This window comes from Mus pahari, chromosome 5 (genome assembly GCF_900095145.1).
Source record: "Mus pahari chromosome 5, PAHARI_EIJ_v1.1, whole genome shotgun sequence".
Classification (NCBI taxonomy): Eukaryota; Metazoa; Chordata; class Mammalia; order Rodentia; family Muridae; genus Mus; species Mus pahari.
Genome location: NC_034594.1, coordinates 147,014,043 through 147,033,402, shown reverse-complemented (window position 1 = coordinate 147,033,402; position 19,360 = coordinate 147,014,043). Strand labels below are relative to the sequence as shown.

The 19,360-nt window shown below is 41.4% G+C and overlaps 1 protein-coding gene across 1 annotated transcript in view; it reads right to left on the bottom strand.

Moving 5' to 3' along the window:
- Positions 1 to 19,360, bottom strand: part of Fmn2 (formin 2) — a 304,491-nt gene that overhangs the window by 266,501 nt on the left and 18,630 nt on the right. Inside the window, 1 exon segment of the mRNA XM_021197955.2 lies at positions 3,842 to 4,008. Within this exon segment, the coding sequence (XP_021053614.1) occupies positions 3,842 to 4,008 (167 nt within the window).

Here is a 19,360-nt window from a genome sequence, read left to right as displayed (position 1 = left end):
ACATCAACGGAAAGGCTAACTACAGCCTGTATGACAACGTCCCTATAACTGCAGAGACAAAGTTCCCTGCCCTGTCAGTTAACCTTGCAGATATCATATATTCTATCACCTTCCAAGACCACCTGAAGCTTGGACAGAGTTACATACAGCTGAGAAGAATAGCTGGAATCTGAATGACCCCACCCTGACTTCCTTCTTCTGTGAGGTAGCATCCACAGGCTAGATTTTGAGAATACCTTGTAAATAATCACAGCTGCTTTGATGAAGATGGCAAAGGCTGTTATAATTAGATAATAGCATGCAATATAGACACAACTAGTGTTTCCCTCTACCTGTATTGTGTTTGCCCTATCTCCAAATTCTGAACTGATAGCTACCAGAATGCAGCTCTACAGTAATCCACACTGCAGGCCCCCAGGTCTCTCTCCAGAATCAGCTCCCACAGAGAAGAGTGGAAACTTTGAAAATTGTCTCATTCTTTCCACAGGAGATAAAGATCTATCTAGCAGTGACTAGCTGCTATGACATTAAATAACGTTCAAAAGAAAAAGAAAGAAACAAAGAAAGAAAGAAAGAAAGAAAGAAAGAAAGAAAGAAAGAAAGAAAGAAAGAAAGAAAGGGAAGGGGAAGAGGAAGAGGAAGGGAGGGTGGAAGGAAGGAAGAGGGAGAAGGAGGGAGGGAGAGAGAGAGATCTTAAAGAAGGTTCACAGGAGAAGTTTCTTAAACAGAATTCCAATGGCTCACACTCTAAGATCAAGAATTGATAAATGGGACCTCATGAAACTGGAAAGCTTCTGTAAGGCCAAGGACATAGTCAATAAGGCAAATTGGCAACCTACAGATGGGTAAAAAATCTTCACTAACCCCACATCCAATAGAGGGCTAATATCCAAAATATATAAAGAACTCAAGAAGCAAACCACCAAAAAACCAAACAACTCAATATAGGGTAAAATCAAGAATTCACAACTGAGGAATCTTGCATGGCTGAGAAACAAGTAAAGAAATGTTCAAAGTCCTTAGTGATCAGAGAAATGCTAATCAAAATGAGCCTGAGATTCCACAGTGCAACAATCAGAATGGTTAAGATCAAAACCTCAGGTGACAGCACATGTTGGTGAGGATGTAGAGAAAGAGGAACACTCCTCCATTGCTGGTGGAACTGCAAACTGGTACAACCACTCTGGAAATAAATCTGGAGGTTCCTCAGAGAATTGGAAATAAATCTACCTGAAGACCCAGCAATATCACTCTTAGGAATATACCCAAAAGATGCCCCACCATGCCACAGGGGCCCGTGTTCCACTATGTTCATAGCGGCCTTGTTTCTTGATAGCCAGAAGCTAGAAACAACCCAGATGTTCCATAACAGTAGAATGGTTACAAAAAAATGTGGTTCATTTACACAATGGAATACTATTCAGCTATTAGGAACGAGGACATTCTGAGTTTTGCAGGCAAATGGATGGAACTAGAAAACATAGTCCTGAGTGAGGTAACTCAGACCCAAAAGACATGCATGGTTATGTACTCACTAATAAGTGGAATTAGCCAAATTAAAAAAAAAATACAGGAATACCCAAGAACTCAAAAGCTCAACAAGCTGAAGGGCCCAAGTGAGGACGCCTCAGTCCCACTTGGATCAGAGAAGAAAGCAATCACAAGCAGGGAGGGAGGGACCTAGGAAGGAAAGTGGATGGGATGGGGGTGGGGGTGAGGAGTGGTGGGGAGAAGGGAACATGATATGGAATTGGGTGGTGGAAAAGGACTGAAGCCCAGAGGACCAGGAGAAAGAATGGAAACAGGCAACCTCGGGATGGTAGGAGGTTGGGGGGACCCCCCAGAATGTACCAGAGACTTGGGAGGTGAGAGACTCTCCGGACTCAAAGGGACATAAATGACTTACAGTAGGGAGAAGGAACCTATAGAGCCCACCTCCAGCAGAAAGTCAGGGCATCAAGTGAGGGATGGAGTTGCCATCCCACAGTCAAAACTCTGACCCATTATTGTTCCTGTCTGAAAGAATTGCAGGGACAGAAATGGAGTGGACCCTGAGGAAAAGGAGGTCCAGTGACAGGCCCAAAGTGGGATCCAGCTCAAGAGGAGGCCCCAAGGCCTGACACTATTACTGAGGCTATGGAGCGCTCACAAAAAGGGACCTAGCATGATTGCCCTCTGCAAGACCCAACAAGCAGCTGAAAGAGTCAGATGCAGATATTTACACCTAATCAATGGACAGAAGCTGTGACCCCTACAGGTGAATTAGGGGAAAGCTGGAAGAAGCTGAGGAGGAGGGTGACCCTGTAAGAGGACCAGCAGTCTCAATTAACCTGGACCCCCGAGATCTCTCAAACACTGGACCACCAAGCAGGCAGCATACACCAGCTAATATGAGGCCCCCAACACATATCCAGCAGAGGACTGCTGGGTCTGGGTTTAGTCAGAGAAGATGCACCTAACCCACAAGAGACTGGAAGCCCCAGGGAGTTTAGAGGTCTGCTGGGGTGGGAGGTGGGGACATCCTCGTAGAGACAGGGGTGTGGGGAAGAGGAATGGGATGTGGAACAGTCAGAGGGTGGGCCAGGAGGGGAATAAAATTTGGAGTGTAGATAAATAAATAAATAATAATAAAAATTTTTAAAAAGGAAGATTCACAAGTCATAGAGTTATCTAGAAATTTTTCTCACAGGTCAGAACTGAAATCTCAAAATAATTTATGAGATTTCTTCTGCACATACTAAGGGGGGGATGGGAAAGATCACCAGTTAGGACTGGTAAACAGGAGGAAGAAGGAAGTGCGAAGCATGGACATTGCTCTTTGTTTCTAGAGACAAAGATAGCCTCTCTGTGTAGCTCAGGCTAACCTGAAACTCTTGATCCTCCTGCATCACCCTCCCAGGAGCTGGGAATGTAGCCATGAGCCACCACTCCTGGCTCCATAACTAGCTTTTGGCCTCAGCCTCTGTTCACATTCACTGTCTTTAGAGGTATGTTTGGCAAAACTGGAAAAAAATAATGTAATTACCCATGTGATCAGAATTCAATATCCTCAATCATTCAATTCCTGGGCTCTGCACACGAGATCCACCCAGACCTCCCAGCTTCTCATGGAAGATGCACAAATGAGAATTCTCAGTTTTAGGTGCATCCTCAGAACCATGCTATGCATGCACCACATACCTGGGGAAGTTAACACTGCTCTGGTTGGAAGATGCTGGTCCGGGAGTGCTGATGTTCATGATGCCTTATAATCATGCCTGTTGAGTTCCTCACTATTAACCCTTGCTGAGTGGGGGGCCCCTGGTGAGGGTAGATGCTGTGGCTTCTTCTTGCCAATGTTTAGTGCACAAATGAGCTGGGCAAACACTCGCATTGCATTCTAGTGCCCATGGAAACCGGTGACCCACTGGGACTAGTATATTTGCCCTTTGGTACTGCTTCTGAAGGAATGTGTCTGTGGCCAGCATAGAAATATTGATGTGTGAGGTATGGATCAGGGAGAACCATTTGTCTATGAATGCTCAGTCTCTACCAGAAAGAAAAACCCTGAACGATCTTAATTAGTCTAATTAAAGCAGGCTAGAAAACTAAGAGCCTGGGTTTCTTTTGTTTCTTTGTTTTGTTTTGTTTTTTAAAAAGGAGGTTTGCCAACTATATTGAATGCCCCAGTCCAAAGAAAAATATAGAACAGACAATCTGCTCCCTCGAGTGGCCCAGGGGAGGAAGCTTGCATCACGTGTTGTTTTCTTAATTTATACGTGATTGGGCAGACACACATCACAGCTGCTACTCCGACTGCAGTCCACCCTCCTTCCAGACAGAAGTGAATTCTCCTACTTACATCAAATGGAGCTGAACTGGACCCAGAGTTCTGATTACACGGTTCCCTGAAGCAGTCACTGAAAGGAAGTAGAAGACCCATGGCGATGATCCGAGAGCAAAATTTTTCTGCTTCCTCTGGAGGCCCGTTCTCCTGCTGGCTAAACAGCTTCTCCAACAGTGTTCGCCCTGCGTATGAAACACAGTCATTAGAGGGGGGCGTTGGCGGATCACCTGGCTCAGAACACTCCCGAGAGGATAGTAAACATCACCAGTGAGCAACGGTCTCCAAGGCTACTTGTGTGCAGAAAGGAGCCCAGTGAACGAAACTGCAGGGTGAGGCCAGGCACCACATAGGAAAAGGCAGGAGGGTCTGCTCTTCCAGGCTCCCAAACACATCCTGCCTCAAAAAAGAATGGTCTCTATTACTGACTATACATTCTCCATCTGAAAAGAACCTCCACCCCTTGGGGATTTAATTAAGCATTTCTCTTTTTGCTTGTTTTTTGGTTTTTGTTTTTGTTTTTCCCCTGCCTTCAGAGAATTCTTTGAGGAAGCGGTAACTCAAACTGCCACCACCATTTGGGGCCTAGAAATGTCAGAGACTGACTGACATTCACTTTCTCAGACCCAGCACTAGGGAAAGGAAGAGACTGAGGCACAGACAAAAGGTCTCGGGCCATAAAACAGGCAAGAAAGCTGGCCAGGAGATAAAAGTCATCCTGAAGAAGAAAAAAGATCTCTAATGTTTTCAGTTGCTCCATAGAAACAGCTATGTGTGGGGCCTGGAAAGATGGCTCAGCTGTTAAGAGAACTTGCTCCTTTTACAGAGGACCCTGGTTCTATAAAATCTACATGGTGGCCCACATTCATCTAAGGCTCTAGTTATAGGGGATCCTCTTCCAGCCTCTGCAGGCACCACATACATGTGACAAACATACATACAGGCAAAACACCCATGTACATAAAAAAAAAAAAAAATAAAGTAAAAGTCCAAATAATTTTTAACACAAGCAGCAGCTTTATATTGAATATATAAATTTAAATATTTTGTTGTTTCCCCCAGAGAAGAATCATTAAGAAGGAAGGATACAGCAGAGATGAAGGTTCCACAGACATCAAGACAGACAGATGACAAGGTATAGAAAATAAATGCTTGTAGACTGCTCAGAAATAAACTGGACATCTACATTATAACTCCTCCCTGCAAATCTTAGCAAACATCAAAAAAAAAGAGGGGCAGGAGGGTTGTCAGAGTCAGAGATCTGGAGGACCAGGGTAAATCAGTGTCCTCTAGGTATGGTAGTAGAGGACTTCAGTACTGAAAAAGAAGGGGCACCCCATCCCCCACCAGAACCTAAAAGCTGCTGGCGGTTGATGGGAGACAGGCCCTAGAAGACTCGGTCTTGCTGGTGCATGTCTCAACCTTCTTTATGCCTTAGAATCATCTTGGAAGAACAGAGTGATGGGCACCTTGGGTACCTCTACTCCACTTGGTCACTGTTTGATTATAAAGATAGACAGATATAAAAGTCAAGGATCCAGTCTCTAATCTATTGTTTAGTGTCTGCCTAGAGTACTTTTCTGGTGAGCTGATTGAATTTCTGTCCTACACTAATCTTATGTAGTATTGAGAACAGGCTACAGGTCGACCAGAAGTTCCTCTTTAGTTGGATGTGAAACTGGTTGGAATGAAGATCACAGCCTAAGGGTCACGCCAACTCAAACTTTTCATACTCCCATCTGTGTGCTAAATGACACACTCTCTAATGCCATGAGAGTTGACAACTGCCGTGGCAATGACTAAAAATATTGTAAAGCGATAGATAAGAGTTAACACACAACTCCTAGAAAACGTCTAACAGGACTCATAAAAGATGTGAATACCCTCTCTTTATTTGCCCCTTACATCTTTTACAACTTAACTAAAACTTCTTTCTCCCATGGTTTGAGAATCTAACTTGAAATTCTATCTCTCATTTCTAATCTTAGCTAAAAGTAACAGTTTCACTGGATGCATAATGGGTACATGGTCTTGATATAGGTTCTACAATTCTGGGAAATTTGTGGCATCACCTTTTAGTGGTCCCACAAACTACTAGTATTCCAACACTTAGAAATTCAGAAATCGGTAAAATATTTTTTTCTACAGCCACAAACTAAAGTCCTTCCACATCACAACTGTCCTATATTCTTGATTCCTACTATTTCTCCCTCTCATGAGTTCAGCTTTCAACTTTAAAGCAAAATCAAGCATCCTGAAGAACCCCTATGAACCCCTTTCAAACCATTGTAGATCCCTCTCTGAACTCTTTTACATAACTATTTTACTTAAAAGGTTGTATATTATTTTTAATATATAATTGTTCACTTTAGTGATACATTTCCTTAGAGCACACACTTTGAAAATATGATAATTTGTGGAGAGGGAAAGATAAATATTTGGAGAACATATAGAATATTGCCATGCTATTGAATAAGGCATATTTATTCATATTCTAGCCAGAATATAGAAAAGAATTGTGCACAAACATACACACACAAAAGAAAAACCACTTTATTTTGCTCTTCTGCCCCACTGTAATTTTTATGACATCACCTCTCTATTGCTTGGTATTCTAAATTTAAGAGAGGCTTGACCTTAATAGTAAAGACATTAACTGCCAAGTGGTCTTGCTTTAGAACCCATAGCACCTGATGCCTGCCGAAGTACCCTTTCCTTTCTAAAGTTCTATGGTTAAACAGCAGATATTGTGTCGCTGACTAGCACCGAGCACACTCATTGATTGGAAAATTAATACATCTGAAGAAATCTGCAAAGTGGGAGCTGAGTAGAGGTTGAGATCCATTGCAACGTTTTGACAAAGGCACACAGGGGCCAACTGAGAAAGACCTCCCGACCATACCAGCTCCTAGACATTCCTTCTCTCTCACGAATTTTGGCACAGAGAAGATCCCTTTCACCTTTCAGAACCTGCTTTTTTTTTTAATTCAATCACTTCTGTTGCCTCAACACTTTGTCTCTCAACTTCAGCAGCCAGACTTTATTTGCAGAAATGAAATGCCAGTCCCATTAGAGTAGCTAGTTAGATAGTAGAGAACTTAGAGGTCACCAAGGATGGACTTTTCTCTCCCAATTGCCAGCTTATAAAACCAAAAACATAAAAATGCAGGATTCTGATTGCTGGCCAAATGGATGAGACCTCACTAATATCTCTGGCTTGGGTTCAGACATAATAGTCTGAGCTGTATCTCACCAGCTGATGACTATCTAAACCTTGTAAGATCACTTTCTTCTATCCCAGGGCTTCCTGGTCCTGCCCTCTCCTTAACTATCAATTCAAATGGACCTATCAATCACCTGGCCAGGAAACCATCCCTTGGGAAAACCTGCCTATTTTATGGGCTTTGGAAACAGCACACAGCAAAATGAGACGTGGTGCAACATCCCTGTAATCCCAGCATTGAAAGGGGACCATAGAAGAATCAGACATTCAGGGCTGTCCTTGGTTCAAAGCAAGTTCAAGGCCAACCTGGTCTACGTGAGACCCTATCTTAAAAGAAAGCAAGAACCTGAGGGAAAGAAGAAGAAAACAATATGATTACTACTTAAGATTGAGATTAGCACAATGGTCTCTCTGGCTATCTGAGAGTAGTGAGAGTGCGGTACCTTCTTCTGTATTAAAGGAGGCTTCCATACAGTTAGTTGTGTGTATCATCTGAGTTCTCTCAACAGTGTTGAAAAGAACCAGGGGGCCAAGAAGAGTCCTGAGAGACAGACCAGTGACAAGGGTGCTTCAGGCAATTCATCCGATCAAGAACCAAAGAGTCAATGCCTGTGGCTTTGGGGCAGCATGAGTTGCTGTCATATAGTCTTGCCTGCTTGGATTGTTGGAAAACACCTTTGAAAATATAGCGTCTGATCTTAGCTCAGAATTTTATAAAACTAGGCTCCAATCTACACAATGGATATGAGGAGTCAACTTTATGTTGGTGGCTGTGTGTTTTGTAAGTCAACCCAAAGGCCTTCCATGAGGTAGAAAAGTCCCTTACCACTGAGCTACAGAGCCTCACCCTAAATTTCAACCATAGCATAAAATTATGTCAAAAACACTATACATACGTTCTTTTGCCGCTTCCTATTTCTGTCTATTAAACAAAACTAGTCTCAAACTAGTCTTCAAAGTGCAGCACAACAAAGAAAGCAAAAATTAATGTTTATTTTGTCTTCTTTCAGTTATTAGGACATTCTTTGATCTCCCAGTGCATTTCAAGTTAAATGAAAGATTTCTTCTCTACAGAACTGAAGATAATCTGTGGCTAACTAAAGATTAACTAGAATTACTACCTAGGAAACTGCACCCCAAATCTCATGTGGTTAATTATCAGAGCATACCCATTGTGGACAGACTACGAAGTCGTTGAAAGTAGCTCTAGGATGATTATGATTCTTTTGTATGATTCAGACACTGTGCAGCAGCAATGACAACAGAAAGCCAGGAAACAGGACCTGGTGTCTGAGTGAACGTAGCAGAGCCCAAATATTACCAATAATTGAAGGGAGTGCAAGAAAGGGCACTAAAACCCTCAACTCAGAGTCTATGATGGCAGCCCTAAGGCTTTTATCTATAATTTTCCATCTATGATATGTATTCAGGCAAACTGCAGCTCTCATGTCAAAGAGAACAAGAGATAGCTTACTCTGGGGCAGTTTTGAGTGACAACATTCCAACAGATTCTGATTACCCCATATACCATGTGTCCAACATGTTAATAATTTCAATAAGCTTACAGTAACAAAACAGAGAAAGTTATAAATCAAGGCAATTAAAAATATATTGATATTACTGGGGATTATGGCACACATCTTTAACCCTAGCCCTCATGAGAAAGAAGCAGGTGGAACTCTGTAAGTTCCAGCGCAGCCTAGTCTGCATTGACAAGTTTCAGGCCACACTACACAGTGAGACAGTGCCTCCAGGTTTGTTTGTTTGGGTTTTTTTTGTTTTGTTTTTTTAAGAAAAAAATCCAATCAAAACAAACAAACAAAAAACAAACAAAGACAACAACAACAACAAAAAAACCTACATTAGTGGGACAATCAGGGAGGCAGGTTGCAACCAAGCAACATTTGATTGATAACATTATTAGCCTTTGGGCTGGTGATAGTCACAGGGATATTAGCTTAAACACAGAAGGCACTATATAATCAGTGAGTCAGCCTTGTCTAACTTTAACACAGTGAACCTTTTGGCTGGGAACTTCAGTTCAGCTAGGAATTATTTAAACCCTGTCTGTAATAATTCAGTGTTGTGAGAGAGGTGGCTAACCCATGCCTGGAGCAGTAGCCCAGGTCACTATCACTAGATGCCAGTAGCACAAGCACCCCATTCCCTGTTATAACATCAAAGAAATGTTTCTAAACAAATACTCTGGGTCACAGGTTGGGAAACATGCCCAGAGAAATTCTCTACCGGTTCTAACAATGGCATTTTGGTTGCCCCTTGAGGACCTCCTGCTACTGAAATCTTCTCACAAGAAGGCATCTTACTTCAATTCATACCTATTTAAGGGACAAGAAAGTAGATGAGTAATGTTGTCCTTGAGCCCAAAAACATTTTCTTTCTTTTTTTTCTTTCTTTCCTTCTTTCTTTCTTCCTTGCTTTCTTTCTTTTTTCTCTTTCTTTCTTTCTTTCTGTCTGTCTGTCTGTCTCTCTCTCTTTCTTTCTATTTTTTTTTTAGATATTTTCTTTATTTACATTTCAAATGTTATCCCACTTCCTAGTTTACCCTCCAAAAATCCCCTATCCCCTCCCCCCTCTCTGCTCCCCAACCCACCCACTCCCATTCCTGGCCCTGGCATTTCCCTATACTGGGGCATAGAGTCTTCATAGGACCAAGGGCCTCTCCTCCCATTGATGACCAACTAGGACATCCTCTGCTACCTATGCAGCCGGAGCCAAAAGTTCCACCATGTGTTTTCTTTGATTGGTGGTATAGTTCCAAGGAGCTCTGGGGGTACTGGTTAGTTCATATTGATGATCCTCCTATGGGGCTTCAGACCCCTTTAGCTCTCTGGGTACTTCTCTGGCTCCTTCATTGGGGACCTTGTGCCAAAAACATTTTCAAATGATTTAATATCTTTCAAAAGCAGAAGCTACTTTGAAAGCTCACAGCACTGGGTCACCTGCTACCCTGATTCCTTTCTGCTCTCCTTTAACCTTTTAAAATGTCCTCTTCTGCCCTGCCATTCAACAAATACATCCTTTAACTCCCATGTTCCAGAGAATGTCCAGACTGGAGATGTAGCTCACTGATAGATGGCTAACCAAGTATGTTTAAGAATCTAGGCTTGACCCCACAAGCAACAATAAATAAATAAATAAATAAATAAATAAATAAATAAATGCTCTAATAAATATCTTCTGAACCTACAACACTCTATTTCCAGTTACTGTTGCATTTTAGGTGGGGAGGTGGAGGGGAGGGGGAGATAGGGAACTTCCTGTACATACAGAAGAACTACTACCTGGAATTATGGACAGTGAAGTGGAAATTTCTACTTTCTTTGGAGACTCAGTTGTGGCATGTGATGTTTTTCTGGAAACTGTCTTATGAGAGGATATTTTTGCTGAAGCAGACATGCAGGAGGACATTTTGCTGAGAATAGACATATGGTGTTTTGCTGGAAGTTGCCTAGAAAAAGGGCATGTGATGTTTTGTTAGACCAGATGCTTGAGACAACATATGATGTTTGGAAAGGGTATAAATATAACCCAACAGACAATGGACAATGCTATGTGTTTGCCTTGCCACTCTGCTGATCTTCATTGGGCTTTGCTGATGCTGTGGCATTGGTTTGCCTTGCCTTCTTCTTTGATTATTGTTTGTCATGACTTCATAGAGAGAAATGCACCAAAGAACTTCTAGTAATATTCTCGTGACTTCTTGACACTTCTGTAGCCTTGCAGTTTCTTCTGGATTGAACTGCTGTTGCTGATTAGTGAATGGTGTTTGCAGGTGGATCGAGCTACCATTGCTGACTTATGTGAACTGAACTGCTGCTATCCTAACAGTAAAGATTGGAATCACCCCAAAGAACTATTTCTAAACAGGTGGGGGTTTTTTTGTCCTATTAACCTTTCCTCTTCACTACCTCTGGTAGGTGGTAAGCTAGAAGGGAGGTTAAAGAGTTTAAATATCCTTATTAAACTAGCTTTGGAAAACAAGAGTACAGGATAGTCATTGACTATATATCTTTACTCCTGGCTCAGCACATTTGAATTTGTCTTCCAACGATGCTAAGAAACAGAAACTGGTAAACAATGTAGGACCTTCAGACTTTCCATTGCTATACCAAACATTTGTGGAAAACAACTTAAATGAAAGACTTATTAGATTTTGTTCCCTGTTACAGTCCATAGTTCATGGGTGACTCCAGATATGGGATTCATCACAAGATTATAGTAGATGAATGATATGGTGAGACAACTCACCTAATAGTGAGCAGAATGCAGAGAGGAAAAGTCCAGAGACAAAACATCCCCATGAAGCCATCTCCAGCTAGACCCCACCTACTAAGGTTTGTGTCACTACCCAAAATAGCACAATCAGCCCACTTTAGCACATGAACTTAAAGAGTGTACATTTCACATTCAAACTAAAACACAACAAATGACATTATGTCTTCCATTTCCCTAAAGCACTTGCTTCTCATGAGTGTCCCTTTTATTTTCTCTACTTTGCTGGCCACTTTCCCTCAATTTCCCTTCTGTGGATTCCCTACTAATATGCTTATATGTTCTGACAAATGCTACAGACATGACTCTTTCATAGTCTCTCTTATAATTCTGTGAATATATGTATCTCTTTTTATGAAATTGTGCAGCTTTGGTTGAAGTGGAAACGTAAGGGTTCTTTGGAAAGTCAGTTGTGTTGAATGGTGTTTTGCTAAGGGAAACATGTGAAGGAACGTTTCATTGAAGTGGACCCAGGTAAAAGACTAAGGCAGACTCATGAGTGAATGTTTCCCTGACGTAGACATAGGAGAAAGGAAGTTCTGCTAAAGCAAGCAGGTGAAAGGACACATGATGAATTCTTTGCTAACAACACACTTGTATTGGTCCACCTTATGTTGCATAGTTGAGCTCCATTTATTGGGACTCCATATAGGGAAACAAACCAAAAAATTTCTGGCGATGTGCTGCAGTTTCTTGCCACTTCTGCAGACTCGAACTGATTAGCAGAGACAGACGCTCATGCTAAGGCAAGACACATGCTGAGGCAAGACCCATGGACTAGTGGAGGACACATGATGTTTGGAGAGAGTATAAAAAGAACTCGAATGACAATAAAAGAGGCTGGGCTAGGCTGTTTATTGAGCTTGCTGTGCACTGCTTGTTGATCTCTCATCTTTGCTGATCTTTGCTTCTCTGAGAGAGGCACAGCTGAGAACTTCTTGCATTCCCGCTCGTTCCTCTGGCTGACTTACGCCCAGGGTGAGGCCTGGCTCTCTCTGCTAGGTCATGCCACTGCTGCTGATTTTTGTTTGCTATCCTGACTCCACCAAACACAACTGCTAGAGCTGCCAAAGTTGAGCTGTGAACTGAACTGCTGATTTGCAGACAACACAGATGGGAGTTGTTCCAAAGAACTTTTCTAAACAGGTTCACTTCCTGCCATCCTTTCTTTTTCCACTACCTCTGGTGGGTGGTGGGCTAAAAGAGAGGTTAAAGCATTTAAGAACAGTCATTAAAAATAGGCACTGAAAAAAATTAAAGTTATACTTAGTGACTGCCACACTAGCCATATAATCATAAGCATCAGTATAACAAGACAGAAGGTAAAGACAAGTATTGAAAACCGTGAAGGGTATCTTATAGGAATGGAGACTTGGGAAGATGATGCGGACTCAAAAAAATCATGTCAGCAGTGCCCTTACTAAGTTCCTTTTGTGGTACTTCTAAACCTAAAACAGCCTGAAATCCAGACGTGTCATCCATATTATGGCCAGGGAAAATTTAAGGAGTCAGTTCAGCAACTACAAATGTCTAATTTAAGAGCGATGTATGTATCACAGCATTAGTAAGAATATTAGATGAGAAATGTATGTAAAACATTTAGCAAAAACTCTGAAACAATAGTGTATGGATTAGTGGCACCTTAGTGTCAAGGCAAATCTAAAGTGTCCAACAATAAAAGACACTTGGTTGCATTTTGTTTTAAAGGGTATTTTAAATTTCATTGCGCTTATTTATTTGTGTGTGTGTTTATGTGTGTGTGTATCAACTGTGTCCTCAGTGCATGTGGACAGTTCTCAACTACTATAAACTGTGCCCTAAAAATCAAATTCAGTCTGGCTTGATGGCAGACACCTTTACCCACTAAGCCATTTTATGGGTCCAATTTGCATTTTCCTGAGACAGTTTCTCACTGTGAAGCCTTCACTAGCCTGGAACTCAGTATGTAGATTAAGCTGGTATCAAACCATTCTCCTGCTTTAGCCCCTTAAGTGCTAGAATTACAGGCAGATGTCACTCTGCAGACAAGTTTTAGTTGGTTGTTAAGATGCCCTCATTTAACATGATAGGAAGTTATATAACCATTAAGTATAATTCTATTCCAGAAATAAAAATAATTGGATTCACTATATTCAAGTCACATTGAAGATATTAAAAGGATTGGGAAAAAATAAAGCTCTCATAGTTAGACAATGCTAGGAGCCAAATCCACATTATCAGAGAATTAATAATAAAAATAATGAAGTATTTATCCTGTCTTTTCCTGTATTAAATTTTATTTTGAGGTGAAAAAAAACAAACAAACATGTATCTAATGAATAAAAAAAGAAAGCATTCAGAAAAGAAAAGCATCAAACCAAAGGTGCAAAAGAAGTGACAGGATTAGAAAAATGTCATTCTGTGGTCCTCAGTAGAATAGTGTACATTTAGAGGATATAAAAGGCACAGAAAATTCATCATAGGGGGAAAAAAAAAAAACCTCAATTGGGATGTTTGAAGATAGAGGCAAGCTGTTAACCCCACACCCAGAGATTGCTCATATCTGTAATAGAAATGAGAAAGCTACACATGCAGCCTACTGATGGAGATTTTGAATCATAAATTCTGCCAATCATGAACACATGCCAACCCCAAAACCTAATCCTGTGTTAGGATGCACCTTATGATACATTTTAGGTAACACAGGGTGCTGAAAAGTAACTAGGTACTCCAGATAGTCAAGTCTATTTACATCCAATAGATCCCATTATAGCCTATAGATGTTCTTCAGTATACATGGAGAACTAGGGCCTGGACCATAGACATCAAAGTCCAAAGATGCTCAATGTACCATGCTTTCATATAACATTCACATATCTCTTTAAATACTCTAAAATATCTCTACATTAATCATAATTACCAACACAACATGAATAAATAGATGTGATAACATTGTCTAGGGAAAAAGAGTCTACATATGTTCATTACATTCACAGTGTTTGTTTTTAACATCTGATCTGAGGTAAGGGGTTGAGTTCAATATTATTTATTCCTGGAATAGAGAAGAGTGAGGTGTAGCTTAGAATTGTTTGTTGAGAGGTATTATGAAGTATCTGATGCTAAAACAATAATTTTGGAGTTTCTTTTATATTATTCTATTAAAAGGCAGTAATAGAGTTAAGGAAGGGAGGATGAAGACACTGAAGTGGAGAAATGGGCTTCTAGGAGTCCATTAGACTTCTACAGTGAGGAGTGTAGGGGGTGGTTCCGATGCTAAGGTCCTATTCCCCAATTGGTTATTGATCTGTCAGTTAAGAAAGCTGGGAAGCCAACTGCTGGGCTGAAGGTAAAGGTGGGACTTCCGGGTCCCAGGAACAAAAGGCAGATGCAAGAAAGGAGAGGAGGAATTCTATTGCAAAATTAGGGATTTACAATTGTTTAATTTTATTATTCTGAAATTATTTGAGACATACCATTTATATGACCAAACAATATTTATGTGATGCTTGGAATTTAACTTGGATCTTGACAAATATTAGCAGCCGTCTGCCACTGAGTGGCTTCCCTTGCCCTTCTGGGAAATCTATTATATGAAGCTGAAGATTGTAAGTTCAAGGCCAACCTTGAGCATGGAATGAGCTAGGCCAACCTAAACTACATAATAAATAAAAGTGGAGAATGCACTAGCCTGACATCATTTAAATTCAACCCTACTTCTTAGCTGTGCAAATTGTCTGACTGAGACTGAAAACCGGTAGGCCTTCAGGATTCACTTGTGTGCTCCACCCCCAAACACATGAACATATACTTCAAAGGATGCGTAATTTTTCATTTCTCCTCTTATTCAATGAAAACATATTAATCATACTAACAAAAATAGTTATCCTCTACATTTGAATGTGCTCAAATATGTGCATCTTTTTTCTATTTCATATCAACCGAGCTGTACTCTGTATTTGTTTGGCACAGGGTACCCAAAACAAACCAACTGGCCAAAGACACATCTATTGAATGGGAAATATACACAGCATTGCAGTGGGCAACAGTCTATCATGGAGGGCTGGTATAGATGCTGTCTGCCTCTGGAAACTGCAAAGGCCACAGTGCTAGCCACAGGACTGTAGAATGCTAGGCTACCCCTCTTCTAATCCTAGGTTACAACCCTAGGCAGTTTCCTCATCCTCAAGCTTGAAACAGTCATCCTCAATAATCCCTTTCATTAATAACTTGATAGTGAGTTTGAAACAGTAGCAAGATAATAATATATACTACTACTACTATTACTACTACTACTACTACTACTACTACTACTACTACTACTACTACTACTATCAAAATTTATATTGTGTTAGTCAGTAGTTAAAAACAGTTTCTGCTATTCTAGAGTACCTGAGGTTGTTTAGCACCAGCTACAGTGGACAACTCACTAACCATCTGTAACCCGAGTTCCAAAGACCCCAGTGACCTCGTACAAGCTTACCAGGTATTCATATACACAAATGGCACACACACACACATACACACACACACACACACACACACACACACACACACACACACACACACACACACACACACACACACACACACACACACACACACACACACACACACACACACACTTTATGGTGGCCCATGAGGAGGTGTGGCCTTGTTAGAGGAAGTGTGTCATTGTGGGGGTAGTCTTTGAAAAACTCCTCCTAGCTGCCCAGAAGCTAGTTTCTTCCTGTTTGTCTTTGGACCAAGATGTAGAGCTCTCAGCTCCTCCAGTGCCATGCCTGCCTGAACACTGCCATGCTTCCTGCCATGACAATAATGGACTGAACCTCAGAATCCATAAGGCGGCCCCAATTAAATGTTGTCCTTGTAAGAGTTGCCTTGGTAATGGTGTCTGTGTGTATGTTCACAACAATGGAATTCCTAAGATCCCCTTTTTTTATGCTAAGAATGGAGAAATGGCTCAGTGATTAAGACCACCCACAGCTCTTACAGAAAACCTTGGTTCAGCTCCCAGCCTCCCATGGCAGCTCACAATCATCCTTCTGCAACATCAGTTCCAGGATAGCTAATACCTTATTATTGCCTCAAAGAGCCTTGATATACATATGCTACACAAATGTACATGCATTCAGACAAAACATCATACACAGAAAAAAATAGTTATTTTTTAAAAGATACAAATCATATACTTTGTCCTGGTAAATGTGGTCAATAAGTATTTGGTTCGGGGGGGCTGGTGAGATGGCTCAGTGGGCAAGAGCACCCGACTGCTCTTCCGAAGGTCCTGAGTTCAAATCCCAGCAACCACATGGTGGCTCACAACCACCCGTAACCAGATCTGACACCCTCTTCTAGAGTGTCTGAAGACAGCTACAGTGTACTTACATATAATAAATAAATAAATCTTTAAAAAAAAAAAAAAAGTATTTGGTTCGACTTAAAGGAAGGAAACTACAAATTTGCTGTAAAATTAATTTGAAAGGATTAAAAAAAAAAAAAAAAAAGCTCAGATCAAGTTATCTTCAGCTACTTTTACATCTAGTAAACTTAAATTTAAAAGACAATGTTTAAGAGCTTGCTTCTGGGAGACATGGTGACACATTCCTGTCATGCCTGTTATCCCAGGAGAAAGGAGACAATGATTTCAGAGATAGCCTGGGTGCATAATGAGTGCCAAGATAGCCTGTGGTACTTTTTTTTGGTTTTTCGAGACAGGGTTTCTCTGTATAGCTCTGGCTGTCCTGGAACTCACTCTGTAGACCAGGCTGGCCTCGAACTCAGAAATCCACCTGCCTCTGCCTCCCAAGTGCTGGGATTAAAGGCGTGTGCCACCACGCCTGGCAAGACACTGTCTTTAAAAACAAAACAAAACTAAACTAAACTAAATCTAAAGCAACTAAGAGCACATAGGACCACCTTTTTAGAATGTCTAACTTCAGGGCTGGCTAGATGGTTCAGCCGATAAGAGCACTGACTGCTTTTNCAAAGGTCCTGAATTCAAATCCCAGCAACCACATGGTGGCTCACAACCACCTGTAATGAGACCTGATGCCCTCTTCTAGTGCAACTGAAGACAGCTACAGCATACTTACGTATAATAATTACGTATAATAATAATTAAATCTTTGGGCTGGGGCCAGCAGGGGCTGAGCGAGCAGAGTGGAATAAATGGACTAACTAGAGCAGAGGACCTAAAAATTCAATTCCCAACAACCACATGAAGGCTCACAACCATCTGTACAGCTACAGTGTACTCACATACATAAAATAAATAAACAAATAAATCTTTTAAAAAAATCCTAACTTCAGATTATTTTCTTTATTAAAAAAGTATACATTATTTATTTAACTATATTTATGAAACTCATTTTAAAACCAATTCATTTGATGAGATCCTGGAGACTCACTATCCATTAATGTTCCCCAATGACTCTAACTGATTCTCTCTCTCTCTCTCTCTCTCTCTCTCTCTCTCTCTCTCTTCCTCTCTCCCCCTCTCCACACACAGCTTTATAGGGCAACAAACACAAGTTTATGTGTATAGAATTAACTTTACTTTCAAGCACTAGCTGCACATGTTCCTCTTACCTCAATAAACAAAACTCAAAGAGCTGGATAAACACAGGGACAGCTGCTGGGGTAAAAGAAGAAAGAACTGTTTATCATCTCACTGAAAGCACTAATCCTCCTATATAAGGAAGATTCAAAACCCTCATCTCAGCACTGGAGAGCTACTATGCCCTTGACTAGCAACCACGTAAAATGTAGACAAACACACACAGACCCTTGAGAAAAGATATCTGTGTTTTATGAAATGGAGTGGCATAATGCAATGGGAGAAAGTGCCTTGGCAGCCTGGCCAATGCATTCTCCTGAAAATCCCCTCCATGGGACTGGTCTAGTACAAAAGAAGATTATTGGTGGAAGAAAGGGGTCCTGGAGAAAGGGATAGAGGCAGAGAAAGGGACAGAAAGAGAAAAAAGAGAGGAGTCTGACAGGGGACATGAGGTAGAAAGGGAGGGAGAGGGCAGAGAGAGAACACACAGAGAGAAACAGAGGTGGAGTCAGAGAGAAAGGAAGGGGTGGGGTTCTATGGACACTTACTATAGTGTTTAGTACTTTCTAGTACCTGGAGGGCAGAGATGCAAGCTATTGCTAGGCAGCTGTTGTGTGGAGCCTGGAGGAATTGTCAACAGCATCCTTAATGAATGCAAGCACTCAAGCAATCTCCAGTCCTCAACCTATTGAGTACTTTTCCCACATCCAGGCACCACAACCTTAGGAAAGTCTTCTTGTGGACAGACCTACTTGGGATAAAAGGTGTTTGACATCTGTCAGTATCTTACAAAACTGGCAGAACATGGATTTTAAAAAAAAAAAAAAAAAAAAATGGCATTGAGGGTTAACCCTGGTCTTTCAGCAAGCTAACCCCGGGGCATGCTAAACAGGGTACTTAGCCACTGAGCCGCATCCCTAGTCCCTGCAGAGCAGGCATTATCATCCCAGTTTCAAAGAGCTAGCTAAGCAATAAGAAGCTTCCAGAATCTGCCAGCGTCATAAGACTGAGCATGGGCAGTGCCAAGCTGGGTATCAGCTTTGCTACCCTCATTCTTATTCTAGGGACCTTCTGCTTCTGAGTCAGCCAACAGCTCTGGAGAAAGCTTTGGACAAAAGGTCTGCAGTCAAATACAAAAGAAAGAGACCATGTGGTCCGCACCCTACAGAGGCTTGCAACCTAGTTCAAGTGACTGGAGCCCAAGGAAGAACAGATTTTAAAAGTAGTGTGTTTAAAACCAGTTACAAAAACCATCAAGTTGTTACATGCCTTCAGTGGAACTGAGGAGAGGAAGAAGTTGAAAACCAGATACAGTCAAATCCTTAAGAACCTACTGTGCGTTAAGGAATACGCGGCCCCAGAGGACAGTTAGGAAGAAAGTGTGCCGTTTTGTCTTAACCAGTAAGAATACACTCAGGTCACATGAGAGCCGCAATCTTATAGACAAGATGCAGGGCATGGGCTCTTAACTGGAACATGCAGAGCC